General features: G+C 39.6%; 1 protein-coding gene across 1 annotated transcript in view; it reads right to left on the bottom strand.

The window, feature by feature from the left end:
* Positions 1 to 1,325: 1,325 nt before the first annotated feature.
* Positions 1,326 to 20,045, bottom strand: part of LOC149146140 (GDSL esterase/lipase At5g45910-like) — an 88,825-nt gene continuing 70,105 nt past the window's right edge. The window contains exons 2-7 of the mRNA XM_089452678.1: positions 5,379 to 5,568; positions 2,809 to 3,024; positions 2,488 to 2,706; positions 2,199 to 2,347; positions 1,734 to 2,010; positions 1,326 to 1,546 (exon numbers count right to left, since the gene is read on the bottom strand). Coding sequence (XP_089308804.1) covers positions 1,326 to 1,546; positions 1,734 to 2,010; positions 2,199 to 2,347; positions 2,488 to 2,706; positions 2,809 to 3,024; positions 5,379 to 5,568 — 1,272 coding nt within the window. The remainder of the gene's footprint in view (positions 1,547 to 1,733; positions 2,011 to 2,198; positions 2,348 to 2,487; positions 2,707 to 2,808; positions 3,025 to 5,378; positions 5,569 to 20,045) is intronic.

Genomic DNA, 20,045 nt, shown 5'->3' on the forward strand with positions numbered 1-20,045 from the left:
TCGTAAATAGTCACACGCACAACCACATCGATCTCGCAGATCCGTGGGTGACAGAGACTCCAGATCCTGGCCGCTGACCCTAGATCCACATGAGATGGAAAGGAAAACATCCACCGCAAAGCCTTCGAGCCTGCAGTCGACAAAAAATGACTGGATCCAACAAAGAAAGATAATGTTATTCATAGACCCACTCTGTCAGAAGCGCGATCAGTCCATTAGATAGCAAGTGCATCAACATTCCTCAAACCAACCCACTAGATCTATTTCTGCCGAGAGAAATGAGCTTTGCGAAACCCCATTCCTTAGCTTTCCATTTGCATAGCTTTGAACCAGGCAAAAAATTGTGAATCCCATGATCGGATCCACCCTCAATAGCGACGATCCTGCAGATCCGGCAGACAACAAAAAAAAGCTTAGCAGAACTCTTTGTTTCGAACCTCTTAACCCTATTTAATTCATAACCTCTTATATTTGACTGTAGACAAATCTTAATATTTCCTTTGTTTCCTTTGTTGTTAATCTTCTTTCTTATTATATGTAAACACTTTTTTGCAAACTATTGAAAATATATACATTTTAAATTGTAATTCATATAAAACGTGATTAAAAAGATACAAAATTATAAAATTAAGATAATATATTTATAATTCATTTTTTATTGAGCTTAGGAACAATGGCCCATTATCATAGATTAATCATTAAGAGAATAACGATCATTTATGGTCGCCATGGCTTTTTACTTTGTATGTATTATATTTTGATTTCTTAACCATAATTATTCCACATAATGGGAATATTATCATTATATTCCACATAATGGGAATATTATCATTATTTAGATTTATGTGGAGAAGATTTAAAATTGACAATCACTTATAATACAAAAAAATAATAGCATATAAAATATTTATAATGAATTAAAATCAGTTCAAAACATACCAAAATTTTCTCTTATATAAAGTCTACACTAAAATATTTAACTTAACCATTAATACAAATAACTAAAGCTTAATTATAAAACATAACTTATTTTTATTTAACAAAATAACTTAACCATTAATACAAATAACTAAAACTTAATTATAAAACATAACTTATTTTTATTTAACAAAATTTTCCATTCATCGTGAGTGTTCCTTTCGGCCTTCATTGTAATAAAATAAAATAAAAAAGAGCGACCATCAAAGATCCTCTCAGAGCGCACAGTGTGACAAAATATAACAAAGAAGGGCACCATCAAAGCTCCGGTGGATAAAAAGAGCCAGTATAGCGTAGTTTTGGCGGACTATATTTGGTCTGGTTAGTTTAGGTGGCGTTTCTGGCCTTCAGCATAACGTTTTCAGGGGTGGACTAGCGAAGGTGCCGTTCAAAAATAAATTGGCTATGTTGCCGTAAGCGGCGTCCGTGAGATGAACCCCATCCCAGTTGAAATACCGTTGAGGATTCGCACACGAAACCGCTCCTCCCACGCCACACGGTGTACGTCTATCGTAATTGTAGGGCCCACCTATTCCACAACATGCCTGTAAAACATTCTTCTGCAGACCTGCACAGTTCACTTCCACTTGTGAAAAAGACGACAATAGACATTCTTCTGCAGGCCTGCACAGTTCACTTCCACTTATGAAAAAGACGACAATAGAAGTAGAAGCGTGACAAAAGTCACAAAACTATATTATTTTTGAAAAGTCGAAAAGAACATCGAAAGTTATTTTCCCTTTCTCCTTGCTTACCGAAGGACTGAGGAGACTGTAGGACTCTGAGAGCTGCTTTGAATGTGTCCGCAAACACGAACTTAACGTCTCGATGTTGAGCTTGCAATTTTGCCACTCGCGCCTTCAGATGATCGTTTGCCTTTCGAGCGAAATTATTAAACCTCGGCATACACCCCATTTTGTCCACTGGTTCTCCGCGGCCTGTTGCATATTCTGTTAAATACGCCGTAGAACAGCCGATGGGCAAGTTGTTCTGAACTAAAATCTTCCTGGCACCGCCTACGGTAATCAATGTCTGCAGAAAAGCCAAGCAAGAAGATTACCTAAGCCAGAAGTTAAAATGATTAATTTCTTTAACTTAATTTAGCTTAGCTTTCACAAAGTATCGTGAAGAAAACCTAAGATTTAAAATAATTAGTAACTAATGTTGCTTTAAGTTAATTTAACCTAGCTTTCATGGAATGGAAATAAAAACTCGCTTACCTTGAGCGTGTTTACGATCTTATCAACAACTAAAGGAACAAAGGTTTCGACTTCTTGCATCGGCCGTCGTTGAAAGAATGCATCATTGTAGTCGTTTCCACCGATCTCTCCCATCAGAAACAACGCATTTGCAAAATGCTTATTACAGTCTGCACATTTAAAGACGAGATCAAAGAAAAAGCCAGAAATTCATAAGAATGCCAAAGAAGTGGGGTCAGAAGTTCATAAGAAATCCAAAGAAGTGAATGAAACAATTCATAACAAATTTATTAAAAAGCAGAAGACGCACCTCCTCTGTAGGTTGAGCAAAATTTGTGTCTTTGTGCTAAAAACCACTGGATCTGCGCGTCCAAAGAAAATGGAGTCATAAGCGGTCCGATCTTCCTGGATGCGAAGAAAGAAGGGTCCAAAGCCGTGGCTCCGGCAACTGCGAAGTTAGCACCGCTCCTGAATACTGAATTATTGTTACTGAGATATGGAGCTAAAAGCGGCATGCCTGAGGCTTGTGCTGTACAAATACAAAGGTAAAACGAAAGAAATAATGTAAGTCAGACATTCAAGAATATGTAAAGCATCGAAAATATTCATTCGGAAGGTTTTAAAAACATACCGATATAATCGATTATAAGCCGTCCGTCCGAAAACCGGCCCGTTGGCTTGTGAAAATATGTTTTGCCATAGGGCAGATTGCCGAATGGTGGTTTAGAACCAGCCGCTGTTGACGCTAAGAAATTCCCTGTATCAGCCAGAGAATCTCCAAAACTGTAAATGGCACTGTAACAAGCAGCATAAGCTGTCCAGGAAAGCTGCAACCACAATGTCATCGCTGCAAAAATCACAATATTAATATTAAAGAACTCCATTACTGCAGCTCGGGCAGTAATTCTGTGAAAAATAAAATCAGCAAAATTCAAGACGAAGTTTCAGGGTTCCTTGCACAACAATTGTAAGGTTTATATAGTTTTATGCATAGTTACCAAGTTCGAATTCGGATTCGGATTCGAATTCGATTCGATACGTTAAAAATTCGAATCAAAATATTAAATTCGAAAAAAATTCGACAATACACATCTTATTATTTATTTTTAAATAAAAACAATATTTTTATTTATTATTTTCTAAATTTATTTTAAATTAAAAATCAAACAAAACTTCTATATCTTTCAAAACTTACCTTTAAAATATATTCCTAATTTGAACAGTTATTTATCTAAAATATTCATAATAATAAATACAAATACATTTAACAAATATATAATAACCTACCAAATTTATCACTGTTTTTCTTCACAGTATAACAAATTCTTTCTTTACCTATTTTCTAGACTTTTAAGTGGTAAATTGGTAAACTTTCACATCTTACCATAATTTCTAAATTTTCCCATCCCTGATTGATTTTTAAACTTGTAAATTTCCCATTTCAAGATGATTTTTAATGTTCTTTCCTTATGGGTGGACGCCATACAAGTCCCCAACTTCATAAATTAAATCGGATGCCACAGCCTTCGAAAAACAAGTAATGATGCAGAGTCTGGGCAGAAGTGCTGGAAGATTGTTTGATGTTGAGATTGTGCTACACGGACCACAGCCTCTGAGCATTGATCTAGGAGGTCTTGAGCATTGCTTAACTGACCTATTCACCTCGCATTTCCCTATTGGGCTTGGTACGTTGAGTGACAGAATGGGAGAAAGCACTGCACTGGTCCACTTTTTTTCTGAATCTCTCCAAAAACATTTCTCCAGGAAATCCCAGATCTGAGGTGAAAGCCATGCAGTATCTCAGACAGCTCCTCCGTGCATCCATGATGTCAACCTGCTGATGGTTCTTCGCATCCATGATCTCAACCCGCTGATAGTTCTTATTGAATGAACCATTGTCCGTCTGGGTAAACTAGATAACCTTTATCAATTAAACCTGAGAAACGAATCGAATTTGGACGAATAATACGGTATTCGTACCGAATCCACGAATTATCGTATTTTTTTTGATTCGGGCGAATTTGGTAACTATGGTTTTATGTAGTAAGCTTCTCTATGACTCCTCAAGTATTAGTTGACTTGATCAACAGCTGATAACGAAGTTCGTTGAGCAGCCATGATTTGGGTTAACTAACTAATTTGTTGCTGAGAGTACAATTGGCGCCTCTTTTCCCTTGAATTGTCGCTTCACTAAAGACACGTGTCAAGCGCCGTTGGAGACATCAATCACAGCGCTAAGTTTTTACGCCGTTTACCGAGTCGATCTTCGGATGATGATAGAAACCGTTAAAAAAATTAATAGCTTGATGGTGATGGTAAGGGTGTAATGTAATTTATTAATAATAATAATAATAATAATAATAATAATAATAATTATTATTATTATTATTATTATTATTAGTAAATGATGATACATATTGTTAGGAAAAATTATTATTATTATTATTATTAAATGATGATACATATTGTTAGAAAAATTAATATATAGATGTTACTGAATTGTGTGGAAAAATTGGAGGTGAAATTTTGATTTGTGTTATTTAAACTTGTTTTTTTTATTGTATATATGGATTCAACGAAAAATCCTTAAGGCACTTCTATTGTGCAGAGTTACCCATCAAACTTGTGATTTCAATAAATTCGGGCAAGATTTTAGAGAAATTAGACCGGAAAAACTTCCAAAAAACCTCACTAAAAACAAATCCATTTAATTTGTTTTTTGATGAGGCAAGAGCGGATCCTTCTATTCAAAATTATAAAAGAGAAATAGTATACAAAAGGCACAAGCCCACATAAGTCCTAGATCAAAAGATCGAGCAGCCGAGAAACAAATCGGGTGGCTAACAAGCACACTGTTTAGCCGGTAAAACGGACCCAATGGATTCAATAGATCTTAATTGATAAATACATCGGGTCCATTTTTCACTTAACCATCATGTATTTTTTCCTCCTGAAATCCATTGAGCGCGTGCGATTCCAGATGGTGCACGCAAACAACTCGAACAATAACCCCCAAAACGGACCCACCAACTAGCACAATCAATCCTAGCTGTAGGTTGATCGCAAATGATCCAACAATTGCAAATCATATCGCGCACCCTTAACCCCCCGAAGTTTACTGCGCGATGAGGGGCGGTTTTTCCTCCCCACTCTCCGCCATGTGTTGCGCGTTGAGTGGAATCGCACCAAAATGAAAAATACCGCTTCCATCGTGAAAGCAGTGCGATATAACGGAAACCGCTTCAAGGGTGGTAAAGTCACCGCCGAAATAAAATGTGGTTTTGCGGCTGCCGCAGAGGACTGGAATCTGGTGCCCAACCAAAGGAAGATGAAGCTCCCTTTTTCCGGCCGTCTCCCTGACATTTTTGGTACGCTGTTGCCATTCCAAAACCTGCACGCCAAAAGCATTCTTACAAGTGCAAAAAAGTCAATCCAATCCCATTTCCATGGCCCTGTTACGGAAAATCTTGTTGTCCTCTTCTGCCTGACCACAACACTGCTCCTTTAATCTATTCTGAGACATCTCTGACATTATTAATTTGACCCTGTTTTTAGTACAAACTACTCCTTGATTGGCCATAATGTCTACCAGTTTATTGGCCGTCCTTCAGACATGAGTAAAACTCACTGTGCGAAGATCTTGGAGGTGAATTTGTATCCTTTGAAAGAACTGTATTAGCCTCCAATGACTTGAGACTTTTTCCGGCTCTGTTCCACAACAAATTCTTTTAACTGAGTTAATGATCAACTCATAATCGACTTCAATAATAGTGTTCTGGAGATTATCCTACTTCAAGAAATCTAAACTCTGGTCAAGAGCCATTAATTCAGCCATATTATTTGTAGCTTTTCCCATATGGCAATGGAAGATAAAAAGAATATATCAATTATCATCACGTAGCACCCCTCCACAACTAGCAAGACCTGGGTTGCCCTTTGAGGCCCCATCAATGTTGAATTTCAGAAAACCCTGAGGGGGAGGATGCCAATAATCTAGCTTATTAGCAAGATTCATAACCTTCTTGACCATCCCCTACGGAATAAGCCCCTGCATCCCCAGCCGACACAGAATATACCTCTCTGTTACAGAAGGAGGGTTTTTTGGGGAGTTTTTCACAAAAGTGCCCACCGTCTCTTTGAGCTGTCTTAAGATCCTCTCAAAAATGAGATGGGTGGTGCTGTGAACATTTTTGAAAATTCTATTGTTCCTTTCTTTCCAAACATTCCAAATTATGAAGCCTGGAGTTAAAACCCAAGCTAGGCTGAGAAACTCATACTCAGAGAAGTTTCGTCTCCAGTTATTTAGGGTATTTCTGATGCTTGCTCTGTCCCTGTCCGTCTATTGAAAAATTGTGGCAAAGGTGTCCCACAAGCTAGAGGTAAAGATGCAATCATTGAGAAGGTGCTCCATTGTCTCCTCTTGAGCTTCACAGAGCTGGCATCTAGAAGGTCCCAGCACACCTCTCTTTCTAATATTGTCCCAAGTCAGAATTTTTTTATGATGCACCAACCACATGAAGAGTTTGATTTTCATCCAACCTTGCTGCCTCCATAGGTTCTGCCACACTTTGTCCGGTGTATTGGAGTCTCGCTCAAGCAATAACTTTTTGGCCTCCTTAATATTGAAGGTGTCTCCTTTGTTGTTGCCCCATCTAAGTTGGTCATGCCCATCTAAGTTGGTCATTCCCTTCTGATACCAGAATCTTCCTTTGTTCCAAAACAACCAGTAGTTCTTCTGCTTTTCCTTTCAAGGGGTTATAATTCCTTAATTCTAAATTCTTCCAGATTCTTCATTTGTCTTCTGTACTGGTCTGTTCCCATAAATCTCTAACCCTTAAAAGCCCTTTGGTGTCAGTTTCTCTCTTAAGGTCTAGAAATTCCTCTCTTAACAGTGTAGGTTCTTGTTTCCGTTTATCTTCCCAAAACAAAGCCAGGTCTCCTTCTCTGATCTCCTAGAAACTGTTTTTCTGCACTAGGTCTCTGTTCTCCTATGCCTTATTCCATATGTGGGATCCTTTTATGTTACCCGTCATCCTTATGTGATCATTATCTTGACAAGTGCTGGCATATTTTTTCTTCCAAACACTAGCCCACTAAGCCTTTGGTTCTTTCACCTAGCACCACCATAATTTTTCTCCTAGAGCCTTGCTGAGAACATCTGGATCATCCAGTCCAAGACCTCCGTGGGTTTTTGGTTTGCAGATCTTATCCCATGCTACTAAGGCCCATTTCTTTCTCTCCTCCCCCTTCCCCCAAAGAAAGTCTCTTTGAATGGTTCTGAATTGATGTAACACTCCCTTTGGAGCTGGAAGAGCTGAAAGCATAAAGATGGGGATTGATTGCAAAACTGCTTTTGTAAGCACCAACCGACCCACCAAATTTAAAGATCTGATAGTCCATTTTCTGATTTTGTCCTGCATCTTATTAATGACCAGCTCCCAGATGCTTTTGTGCAAGGGTTTATCAGTTAGAGGGACTCCCATGTACTTGGATGGAAGGACCTCCCTTTGAAAACCTAAAATTTTAGAGATATTTCTCTGAATAGTGATATTACTATTAAAGAAAAAAATCTTAGATTTGGATAGATTTACCTCCATACCTATGGCCAAGGCAAAGTCTCACAGGATTTGTTTATAAGAAAGAGCTTCTTTCACCGTGGGGATTCCCTGCAGCATAGTGTCATCAACAAATTGTTAATGGGACAAAGCTTTACCAGATTCATAAAGTTGGATACCCTTGATATTACCCCCTTCTTTAGCATGCTCAATGGATTGCCCAAGTCCTTCCATCATGAGGATAAAGAGAAAGGGAGAGAGCAGATCTCCCTGTCTAAGACCTCTTGAAGGAGTAAAGGTATTGGAAGGAGAGCCATTGACCAAAATTTAAAAGCTAGAGGAAGTGACCAAAGCCATGATCCATCTGTTATGAAACCAGCTCACAAAAAGATAGAAAAGAGAGATCCACACCTTAGAATTCAGCCTCTTCGAGGGGGCAACCTCCTTTACATTACATAAATGAACAATTCTTGGATGATACAAATGAAAATACCTCCTTTCTATATATAGGAGTCTAAGTGGTCCCAATACAATCAAAGCCTACATAACAATAATATTGTAGGGCACAACAGTAACAATGGTGGGCTTCTATGTGGCATAATAGTAACAATATGGGCACTACATGGGTACATCAATATAATAAGTGGGTTATACTAATAACAATAAGGGGTTACACTAGTAGTATAGGGGCCTAACATGCCCCTCTCCTTCAAAAAGCGTTGTCCTCAACGCTTGAGTAGTTCTTGATGCTTCTATATAAAATTCTTGTCCTCCCATGTGGAATATTCAGCGGGTAAGTTCTTCCACTTGATGAGATACTCTGAAATTGATCGATTTCGTAGCTGTCGGGTTCTTGTTTCTGTGACTGCTCCAGGTTCCAATGTGATTTTTCCTTCCTCTTCAATTTCTGGCAATATTGCTTGAATTGGGATCTTTTGCAACTTTTGAATAAGTGGCCATACTTCTTCGTTCTTCTTCCATTCATCCGTTGCTTCGTTTATCCAATTTGGTTGGATAATATAAATAGCACAAAACAATGCTTCCACATCCTCATCCTTGAAGCGTCTTCCCATTTGATAAGGTCGCCATTTTTTAAGTGCATGTAGTATTGCCAACATTTCCTTCTCATAAATAGCTTGCTTGAGATGTAGCAGTAAAAATACCCAATCACTCACATCAAAACATTTTTCACTACGATGTTGATCTACCTGTTGTTTCATTTGATTTTGCACCGAAGTGGCGTTATCCTTTAAAAGTTGGAGAACTTGCTGTTGATGCTCGATATGATCTTTCTCTACTTGAACCTTTTTCTTCTTGATATGTCCTTCTATCTTTTGAGGAGTGGTAATTTCTTCCAGTCCTTTACAAGATATGGTCGGATTCATTTCTTGATGCTCGATGTGATCTTTCACTTCTTGAACATTTTTCTTCTTGATGTGTCCTTCTATCTTGATAGTTTGAGGAGTGGTAATTTCATCCATTGAATTACAAGATATGGTTGGATTCATTTCTTCTTTCTCGATGTGATCTTTCACTTCTTGCACCTTTTTCTTCTTGATATGTCCTTCTATCTTGAGAGTTTGAGGAGGAGTAATTCTTGCCAATGCTTTACAAGATATGGTCTGATTCATTTCTTCTTTCTCTGGGGTGGTGTCCTGACGTATATCCTCTTCTTTTGATGTTTCTTGATCCTTTTCTTCCTCCTCTTCATATTCTATGTAAAATAATTTCTTCTCAGCACACCTATGACCTTTAGTGCATTTTCTATCACAATTGTAACAAAGCCCTTTTTCTCTTTTTTCTTCCAATTGTTGTGGTGTAACCCTTGTAGGTTGTGGAAGGCTGGGAGAAACAACACTTCCATCTTTATAGTTGTGAGGGGTATGCTTCCTGGTTTCCATAATTTTGCTTTCCATTATGTCACAAAGCCCTTTTACTCTTTCCAATTGTTGTGGTGTTGCTCTAAAGAAGGTGTTGCTCTTTATATCCTCATAATGTGCTATCATTTCCTCCGTGAAAATTGACCACGTAACAAGTTTTTTACGAGAACAAAGCCCTTTGTACCATAAAAATTGATCTGGTTCTAAATATGAAGATGCAATACATACCTTTTGTAACAGTTGTACACCATGTATATCAAAATATTGCTCCATCTGAAGTATCCAATTTACCGGATCCTTGCCATCAAACTTCCTCATCTTGCTTTTTCTTGATTTTAGGAGCTCTACCTTGAAACGACTGTAACTCTGTACTTTCAGATCTTTAAGTTCTGAAATTGTGACCTGTAGTAGCCCTCTGTGTCGTCTTTCCAATGCCACAAGTCTGATCCAAATTGAATTCTCCAAGAAAAAGTTATGCACACTCTCCCGCAGTGACCTGATTATAGACTAGTTCAGTAGAGCGAACTTGTATGAAGTGCCACGTGTCACTGTTTCAACCTTTGACTCTGAAAAATATATAAACAGAAACTAAAGTCCGTCCTCTTTCTGTACCTTCTTACGAAATTTCAATCTGATGCTCAGAAAGAAAGTTATGACGATTTTCCCCAGGTCACCGTTTTTTAGTGTAATTCAGAAGTCTGCAAAAAGACCAACTTCCGCAGATCATATCTCCGAACATATCACGCGAAAAGATCTGAAATTCGGACCCAAGGTTCAGCGCCAATTCTTCTCAAATGGGTTTTTTTTGCGACTTCTGAAACGTCACAGAAAAAAAGTTATAGCGAAAATGCCACGATGCCCTGTTTGGAGCAGCGAAACCCTAGAATCCAAAGCTCTGATACCAAATGTTATGAAACCAGCTCACAAAAAGATAGAAAAGAGAGATCCACGCCTTAGAATTCAGCCTCTTCAAGGGGGCAACCTCCTTTACATTACATAAATGAACAATTCTTGGATGATACAAATGAAAATACCTCCTTTCTATATATAGGAGTCTAAGTGGTCCCAATACAATCAAAGCCTACATAACAATAATATTGTAGGGCACAACAGTAACAATGGTGGGCTTCTATGTGGCATAATAGTAACAATATGGGCACTACATGGGTACATCAATATAATAAGTGGGTTATACTAATAACAATAAGGGGTTACACTAGTAGTATAGGGGCCTAACACCATCTCACCCAGTTATGATCGAAGACAAAGGCTAGAAGGACCTTCCTAATATAGGTCCAATTCAGTTTATCATACGGTCTGGCAAGGTCCAATTGCATGATATTCCTACCTTCCTATTGCTTAACAATGAATGAACCACTTCATGCGCTTGAATGATGTTGTTGAGAATTTTTCTACCCTCCACATATCCCGACTGCTCCACAGAAATGAGAGTAGGAAGAAGGGGTTTTAGTCTATTGGCAACCACTTTGGATATTATTTTATACACCACATTGCACAAAGCTATGGGTCTGAATCTATCTAGAGTCAGAGCATTATCCTGTTTGGGGATCAAGGAGATGAAAGAAGTATTGAGCGCCTTCAAAATGGTTTTATCCAATCTAGAATCCTCCACAAATTTCATAATATCTTGTTTAACAATGTTCCAATAGGCTTTAAAGAAATCCACATCAAAACCATCAAGGCCTGGCGCTTCGCCATTCTGCATCTCCTTAACTGCCTCACTTACCTCCTCTTCAGTCACTGGCTTGTTAAGATTGAAATTATCCTCTCTAGACTAGTCTAGGTATATGCCTAGTTAAGTCTGGGATAAATTGACCTCTGTCTGCATTGGTTTCCTTCGCTACACCTTGAAAGTGTTGTACTAACACAATTTCAATCTCTTCATGGTAAGTACGAAAATGACCTTCCTCGTCCTTGGTTGAAGAGATCCTATTGTGGGATCTATTTGCCATGGTGGATCTATGGAAAAAACGGTGTTTCGTTCCCCTTCTTTTAGCCATTGCACTCTAGATTTTTGTCTCCAATATATTTCCTCTTGTTTACATAAGTGCTCCCAGTCTTGATGAAGTTTGGTAACTTGTTCATTTATGCCGCTATCGAAACCATTTGTAATAAGAGTTTGATTGAGTGTCTGCATTTTACCTTCAACCTCTTCTTTTGCTGCAAAAATGTTACCAAATTCATTCTTGTTCCAGTCTTTGGGTTTGAGCTTGATGTGTTTTAGTCTTTTGTGGAGCAGAAACATTCTTGTTCCCTGTGTTATCACTCAGGTTGTCCTTCTAGTCAGCTCAAAAGGATACGGCCGAGGTAACCACAGACCAATCTTTGGACTGCAGGTTCTAGCCCACCTGCAATCAGAGAGGGCTCTCTCTTTCTGATTTAGCTTTGTTGATATGGTTTTAGGCTAGTTATTGAACTCAAGGGGTTTTGTTTTGATTTTGGTGGGAAGGATGATGCTTTCAAGTAAAGAGGCAGGGATAACATGAAAGTTTTAGAACCATTGGGCGTGGAGTCAAGGAGTAGGACTGCTGGTGCGTTTTCTTGGTCACAAGAGGGAATTATGGAGCAAGACAACTGCATATGAAACAATCATTCAAGGTAAAAGAGATGGATTAATAGCTAAGGAATGAGGGGCAATTAAGAATCTCTCATTAAGGTTAGCAGAAAGAGGATAAATGAGCCCTATCTAGGAGAAGTTAAGAATTCCTAGGTAACAGTCATTTATATGTGAAATAGATCAAACATGAGCCATAACAGAATTCATATTTATGCCTAAATCAGGAGGAAAACATTAAGAAGCCACATAAACTGAGCATAGAGTGCAGCTAAGCAAATTCTAAACCAATCCTTTGTTCAGTGACTTGAGCATATGTGAAATTGAAATAACAGAGGTAAGGAACACTTATTGATTCATACTGCAGCATAAGAATTCCACATTCACTTCTTCAAACCATTAGACACAGAGCAGATAGTCTGTCCTCCAAAGATTTTCAGCAATATTTGATTAAGTAAAACATCTCAGATACAGTGCGAGTCTCTAATGAAGATTATCAACCAACCAACCCCCTTAACAATGCAGAGGGTCGTATAAATAGGGAAAATTATCCAGAATTAATCTATTACAGCCGACCTAAACAGGTCCAAAAGAAAATGATTACTTTAACCTAATCTTATCCAAAAATAAATGCATGAAAATATCTTTGAGCTGTGCTGAGGGCAGCTGTATCAAACTGAGTTAATGTTTGTCCTGGGTGGCTTGGTGCAGTCTTTCTGTAATAACTATGATTTGTCTTTTACCTCTACCTCTAACTTGGTTCTGCTGCTGTTTGGTGGCATTAATGTGCACTAATCCTGACCAGATAAGTTTTTAAATGGCCTTAATTGCTTTGCTGACTTCGATGAAGGTTTTTAATTTTCACCTGCTTTGATGTTGCTGAACTGATACTCTTTGCCACTTCCTGATACTCTTTGGCACTAAACCTGGCCTCTTTAATGTCTTCTAAGTGCTTTAGACTGTCCCATCGACCTTTATGGTAGTTGTTCGGCCCTCTGTTGCTTTAAAAACTGTGTTCGCCCCTTTCTGAACGCTTCGCGAAGAAAATCTGGTCATTTTGCGCCTTTCGGGCATGCTGGAGGCCGAGTCACGAAGGGGCTTTCCATTTTGGCCTATTTCCCGTAGCCATGCGCGATTAGCGCTAGGCGCTAATCATGCATGAAAAACTGCCTCAGATTCTGATTCCGGGCTTCCTAGGCTGCGATTTGCGCCTTTTGCACTTTTTGACGGTGACGTCAGCATGACGTCAGTAGGCGGGTCCCAATACAACGGTGAAGTGGCTGGGTGATGTCAGCGGGGTGACGACAGAAGTACGGCCGGGTGACGTGGCAATACGGCGGAGGAGGGGACGTGGTAGTACGGTGGCAGCTACGTGGCAAGGACACGATGGTAGGGGGCCAACGCGGGATGGTGATGTTAGCGGTGACGTGGTGCTGACGCAGGAGGGGGGAAGGCGGTTTACGGTTTCGGGCGCACCGCCTTAGAGAAAAAGTGGTTTCGGAGGAGGGGGCTCCGCCACAGCCGGGAGGGCGACGCGTGGCAGGAGTACGACGGGAAAACCGCCGATCTCCCGAGCATTAACCCTCGGCGGCTTCAGAGATGAGAAGACTCGCCCACCGTAGATCTGTGGCGTGGGCGAATCCGACGGTTGGCAGGACGGACAGGGAGGCGAAAGGTTAAAGCCGGGGGCTCGCGCGAATATTCGAATCTTAATATAGCGCGACGGGGGGGTTTGAACTTTGGTTTTGCGGGTGAACAGGTTATGCGCTGGCGGGGGTTAAAGGTTTGATGAACATAGCTTTAGGATAAGGGTGGAAAGTGGGTTTTATAGGGTCAGGATTAAGAAGGAATGGTTGTTAGCATGACCAGGTGCCAGGCTAACTCCAGTTAGGACACAGATGGGTTAGTAGGAGCCCCAGATAGACTACTGCCTCCCGGACTTAGAAGAATATGGCTATAGTGCCATGGGGAGGATTTATTTAATTTTTTGGGGGTTTATATATTTTTACATAGTAGGGGAAAGGGAAATGATTGAGGGAGCTAAATAATAGAGTTAGTAGTTAATATGGAAATGACAAGAAAGCGCTAAGTATGTGGATCTTAGACTATCAAAGGGGGAAAAGTGACTCATAGAGGAAGAATGGAAATCCTTGAGTGAAGCAGATCCTCACCAGGAAAATGATAAGGAAAATGATGAAACTAAGAGGAATCAAGCAGATCTTGACCTCTTTAGGGAAATTAGTGAGTGATTTGGGAAATAAGAAGAAGGGCAGTTAGAGTTATCCAGCTTGAGCTCCTCCAAATAAAAACTGCCTTACATTGTTATATGAAGTAAAATATCACTTTGAAACACAAAATTGATCAAAAATCAACATTCTGCAACCTCAAAACTACCTACCGAGCCTACCTACCTAGCATTTTTTCTTCTTGGGTGCACTTAGACTTGTAGACCCTAATTTACAATTTTTCTTTTGACTGCCCTCCTATCTAAATCTACACTTATTTCTGCCAAGGGCCCAGATTAAGCAGTTGGGCTCCTTTGATTCTCTACCTATCTACAAATCTGCCAAGATTAAGCTGTTTGGATAGATATTCATTCTCTATTTCTAAAGCAAGAAATTGAAACCTAGGGAAACCAAGATTAAGCTGTTTGGCCTTCCCTTTTACAGAACATTCTTCAAAAATGGTTAAGTCATCAAAATTGGAATACAGTAGTGGCATTTAGACTGGCACACTCTCATGGCCTCTTCTTTGGCCTCTTTAGGAAATATGGAGCATTGCAGTATGCAAAGTATGACATATTTGGCATGAAAAAATGTCAATCATGAAAGATGAACACCTGTTGCAACAGGAGGCTAATAGTGGCTCCACTTGGGGATGGCTTTTTCCTTGTGAAAAGCCAAGAATAGCAGGTCAGACTGCCTTGATCTTCTATTGTTGCTGTAGACTGAAAAACTTCTTTGTGCTGGCTGTTAAGAGTGTGAAACTTTGAAATATGAACAGCTCTCTCCTCAACTGAATTACTGTGAACTGTATAGCATCGCCTGCTTTCTTCTGCGAGCTTAATGTTATGTACAATATTGCTTGAGCATTGTGCCTTTGAAAAATGTAGATCAAAACTGATGTGTTTCTTTTGGCTCTGGTCTAGAAACAGTTGCTAAAAGATTGCTCCTCTCCTATTGATACTGTTTGACTAAAGACTGTAAGCTGCACACTGTTTTGCTTTTACCATGAATTTCTGTGATATGACAGTGCTACTCTTGCTATTTTGCTGAGATTAATGCAGAGATAGAGTCTTAAAAAAAGGAATTCTTGCATTAACTATGTCTTCGCAAACTTTGTTGCTGCTTCTCTAACCCTCAGACTGCTTATACAAAAAATAAAAACAAAGTGTTGATATATACACATATCAATCTACAAAGAAATATGTACAGAGCTGCATTGTATCCCTTTAAAAGGGATCATGGTAATGTTTTAACATTCGGCCATTAACAGGGCCTTCTTCAGCAGTGCTGCCCTCTACAGATTTGAGAAAATATGTGTTATTCCCCTGAACAACAGAAATAACGAATGGCCCTTTCCATAAAAAATCAAACTTTGCATGTTTTCCCTTGTCCTCTCTTCGTGAATCCCACCTTAGAACTTTGTTGCCAATGTAGAAATCCTCAGCCTTAGCTCTCTTATCAAACATATTTTTGAGCTTTTCTTACAATATTTGAGCTCTGTCATAGACTTGCTCTCTGGTTTACTGAAGATGGATGGTCTGATTGATTCTTCGTTGAATGTCATTCGGTTCAGCGTGAATCTCCTGTAACAGTTTGGTAGTAGGGATGCCCAAAGATGAAGGAAATCTAGCCTCCATGCCATATACTAGCTCATAAGAGCTCATCCCAATGGATTTCTTGGTTGAAAGTCTGTCTGCCGGTTGAAAGTCTGTCTGCCCATAGGGCATTTGTGAGGTTTTTATGCCAGTTCTTCTTGTTTTCTTCTAAGATCTTCTTGATAATATTAATGATACTTTTATTTGAGGATTCAGCCAAGCCATTACCTTGAGGGTAATAGGCCGTAGAGTGGCCCAAGGTAATATGTAATTTATGGCAAAATTTGATCATCTTTTTGGATTTGAAAGCAGCAGCGTTGTCAGTAATGATCTTCTCAGGGCAGCCAAATCTAGAAAGGATATTGCACTCAAGGAATTGGATAATGATGGTGTCATTGGCTTGCCTGCATGGGATGGCTTCAACCCACTTAGTGAAATAGTCGATGGCTGTTAGAATCCACTTGTGCTGGCCTGAGGAGGAGGGATGGATTTCTCCAATGAAGTCAAGACCCCATTGTTGAAAAGGTTTTTCGGTTGAGATGGGTTTAAGGGGCAGGGGCAACAACTTTCTTTTGCCCTCAAAGATTTGGCATTTGTGACATGAAATAGAAAATTTCTTTACATCTGCAAAAGAGAGGGCCAATAGAAACCAAGCCTTAAAATTTTATCAGTAGTGGACTTCCAATATAGATTTCCTCCACAGTCACCTGCATGGAATTCTTTCATGACATTGTTAGTTTCATTCATGGTTAAATAGTTAAGCAATATGCCTTCGTGATTTCTCCAAAATAATGCACCATCTACGACACAAAACTTTAAAGCCTTCATTTTCAAAAATCTTTTCTTGGTTCTAGACAATCCTGGGGGAGCAAACAGGTTTAACAATACAAAACATATATCGGCATACTGTTACACAAAAATATCATCACCATGATTATTTGCAGTCAGTATGAGTCTATCATCACTTGTACTGTCCTCCTAAGCAAGTCTAGGACCTCAGCTCTTCAAATCAAGCTTTGAAAGTGGGAGAAAGACATTAAAATTCAATGTAACTCTGGTTCCGCACTTTCTCTCATGGTCACCTGCGGTCCCGCACCTTCTGTGTACAAAAGCTGCGTACCTACCTGCTCTGTTCCTAACGGTGCAGGTGTGGACCCCTGTGAAAGTCAAAAGGCACAATTTTTATCTTAAAAAACTCACTTTGGGTTAATTCTAGAGTTTTCTAGAAGGAGTTTTGACGTGGATTGTTCGCTCTGAGGTGGTTCATGCATCCCAAAAGAGAAGGAGCTAATCCCTTGACTAAAGGAGCTATCCCTTTGAAGGAGGGCTTTATCCCTTTGAAGGAGGACCTAGTAACTTCCCTCCATTGCACTATAAATATAGGCATTGGGGTGAGGACTAGGGAGGTTAGAAGCTGAACATTTTGAGGGTAAATGCTGGTGAAATTGAGACTCTTTGGTTGAGCTTGAGAGGAGAGATCACATACCTCTTGGTTCCATTGGAGAGTGAGTGAAACTTGTCAAAGTAGAGGAGACATCCTCTTGGACCCTGGGAGGAGCTTGTACAACGTCAAGGAAAAGGTTGTAAGGTTCTTCTTCTTTCGAATTAATACAATCAAACTCATTTTTCTCAACAAGTATCTTATGTTATTTGTTCCATGGACTCCTTGACATTCATGTTAAATATGTTTTATGCAATTGGTTTTTTCAAGTGCTATTTAATGTGTTTGCCTTGTTTGTGTTTTTAGATTTGTGAAAAGGAGTTCATTTGGATCAAAGGAGCGAGGTCATCCACAAGCTTGCGTTGGACCAAAGGTAGGCCCTAAAAACCTTTGTTTGCTATTGTTAATTGAAGCATATTTAGAGAAAGATAGTGTCTGGTTGGTTTGCTTGTCATTACGTCTTCTTTAGATTCTAGGAAGGTCTATCTTGTCCACAAGATCGACTCATTCCACGCAACAAAGGCAACCGCGGTGTACTATTTTCTAGATCAAAGATTATTAGGTTCGGGTCTTGAACATCAACAACTCCTATAGCCGACAAAAGTAATTTACGCTGTGCTGGGCATGATTGCAGCACTTCCAAAGCCGACATTGCTGAGGGTGAAACAGCTAAATCCTCAACAATGTTATAATTCTGAGCCGCTCTCGCATGTGGATTGAAAGCTGACTTTCGAAGTATACCCTTGGCGGGCAGTTTGATTACTAAGTCTGGATTAGGTTTCTCGATCTATAGTGGATCGGAACCGGGAGCTGAGGTTGATGGATTAGAATGAGAAGATTCTGCTTCTTTGCCATCAACAGGAATTTTACTACCATAATCTTGCTATCAAGTCGCAATCCTTACGTGGGACATCATTAATATGGGTTCCCAGATCCTAGTGATAGTAAAAAACAGGCCTATTCATCGGACTGTAATTGATGAGGGAGCCTCAACGTGTATTATGTCGATACAGTGTTGGAGATCGCTTGGTTCTCCTTCACTAAATCAATCCCCGACAATTCTTAAGGCCTTTGATGGCCGTGGGTTTCATCCTTTTGGAATTTTACAGGATTTTCCTATAGGGGTTGAAGGAAAAACCATTAGTCTAGATGTGGAGGTGGTTGATGCCCCTCTAGACTACAACCTTCTCTTGGGTCGAAGTTGGTCTTACACTATGACAGCGGTCGTTTCGTCGGTCTTTAGAGTCATAAAGTTTCCACATAATGGAAAGATCGTAACAATAAACCAGCTGGCTTACTTTTCATCCGACCCAGCCTCTTCGGAGAGTATTCAGCATGTCGGTAAAACGACTATCCCATACAAGGATGTTGGAGTAGGATTAGTTAAAGATGCCGGTTTACTGGGAACTTTTCCTTTTCCTCCAATCAACGCATCATCTTCATTTGCAACCATTCATATGATTACATCAGACACTATTTTTTATGACGATCCTTGGATCGTTCCTTCAGAATTTGAAATAGACTCATTTGGTAATTCCATGCCTTTGAGCCCATATGAAATTGCCTATGAAGCCGTGCAGTATTTTGCCAACACGTGTTCAACCGAAAATGACTTAATGAATGTGGTCCGTGAGGAATCACTTTTCACATCAACCTCGGATTTAACTACGTTTTCTGAACTTGTTCACTCTGATGAGCAAATTCGTGAAATCCTATGTGTAGATGATTTACCATGGGAAGATCTCCATCACAGATCTTCGTTTTTACCTGAGGATGATCGTGTTGAAAATGATTTCTCATCAATATTTACGACTGACTATGTCAAGGAACCTCAGAATCCAATGAAACATCTCGATTCAGAGTTAAATTTGGGAAACATCTCTTGAACTATTCCCATTGACATTTCGGTTAAGCCCGAAATTGTTGAGAACATTCATATAGGTGCCTCGTGTACAGATAACGAAATCCAATTATATAAGGCCCTATTTCAAGAATTCCGCGACGTGTTTGCCTGGTCCTATGAGGAAATGCCAGGAATTGATCACGCGATTGTTGTTCATGAGATCAAGACTTACCCGGATGCTAAACCCGTCCAGCAACATTTGCGTCAAATTCACCCACGAAAAGCTGCTGCAATTAAAGCAGAAGTTGAAAAACTGTTGAAAGCAGGTTTCATTTATCCGATCCCGTTAACGGATTGGGTATCGAATATTGTTCCGGTTAACAAAAAACAGGGAACAATAAGAATATGCATCGACTATAAGGACATTAATCGAGCTTGTCCAAAGGACAACTACCCAACTCCTTATATGGATCAAATCATTGATGATTGTGCCGGCAGTGAAATATTTTCCTTTATGGACGGTTTTTCCGGATACAATCAAAGCAACATTCTACCTGCCGATCAACCAAAAATGGCTTTCATTTGTCCATGGGGGACATTTGCTTATTGCAAATTACCTTTTGGGCTTAAGAATGCCGGAGCAACTTTTCAAAGGGCGATGTCTTATGCGTTTCATGACATCAAGCACATTGTGCAACCCTATCTCGATGACTTGCCTGCTCATTCATTACATCGAGCTGATCACCTCATCCAC

This window comes from Pinus tabuliformis, chromosome X (genome assembly GCF_031772625.1).
Source record: "Pinus tabuliformis cultivar Carrire ecotype Pingquan chromosome X, CPIR1, whole genome shotgun sequence".
NCBI lineage: Eukaryota > Viridiplantae > Streptophyta > Pinopsida > Pinales > Pinaceae > Pinus > Pinus tabuliformis.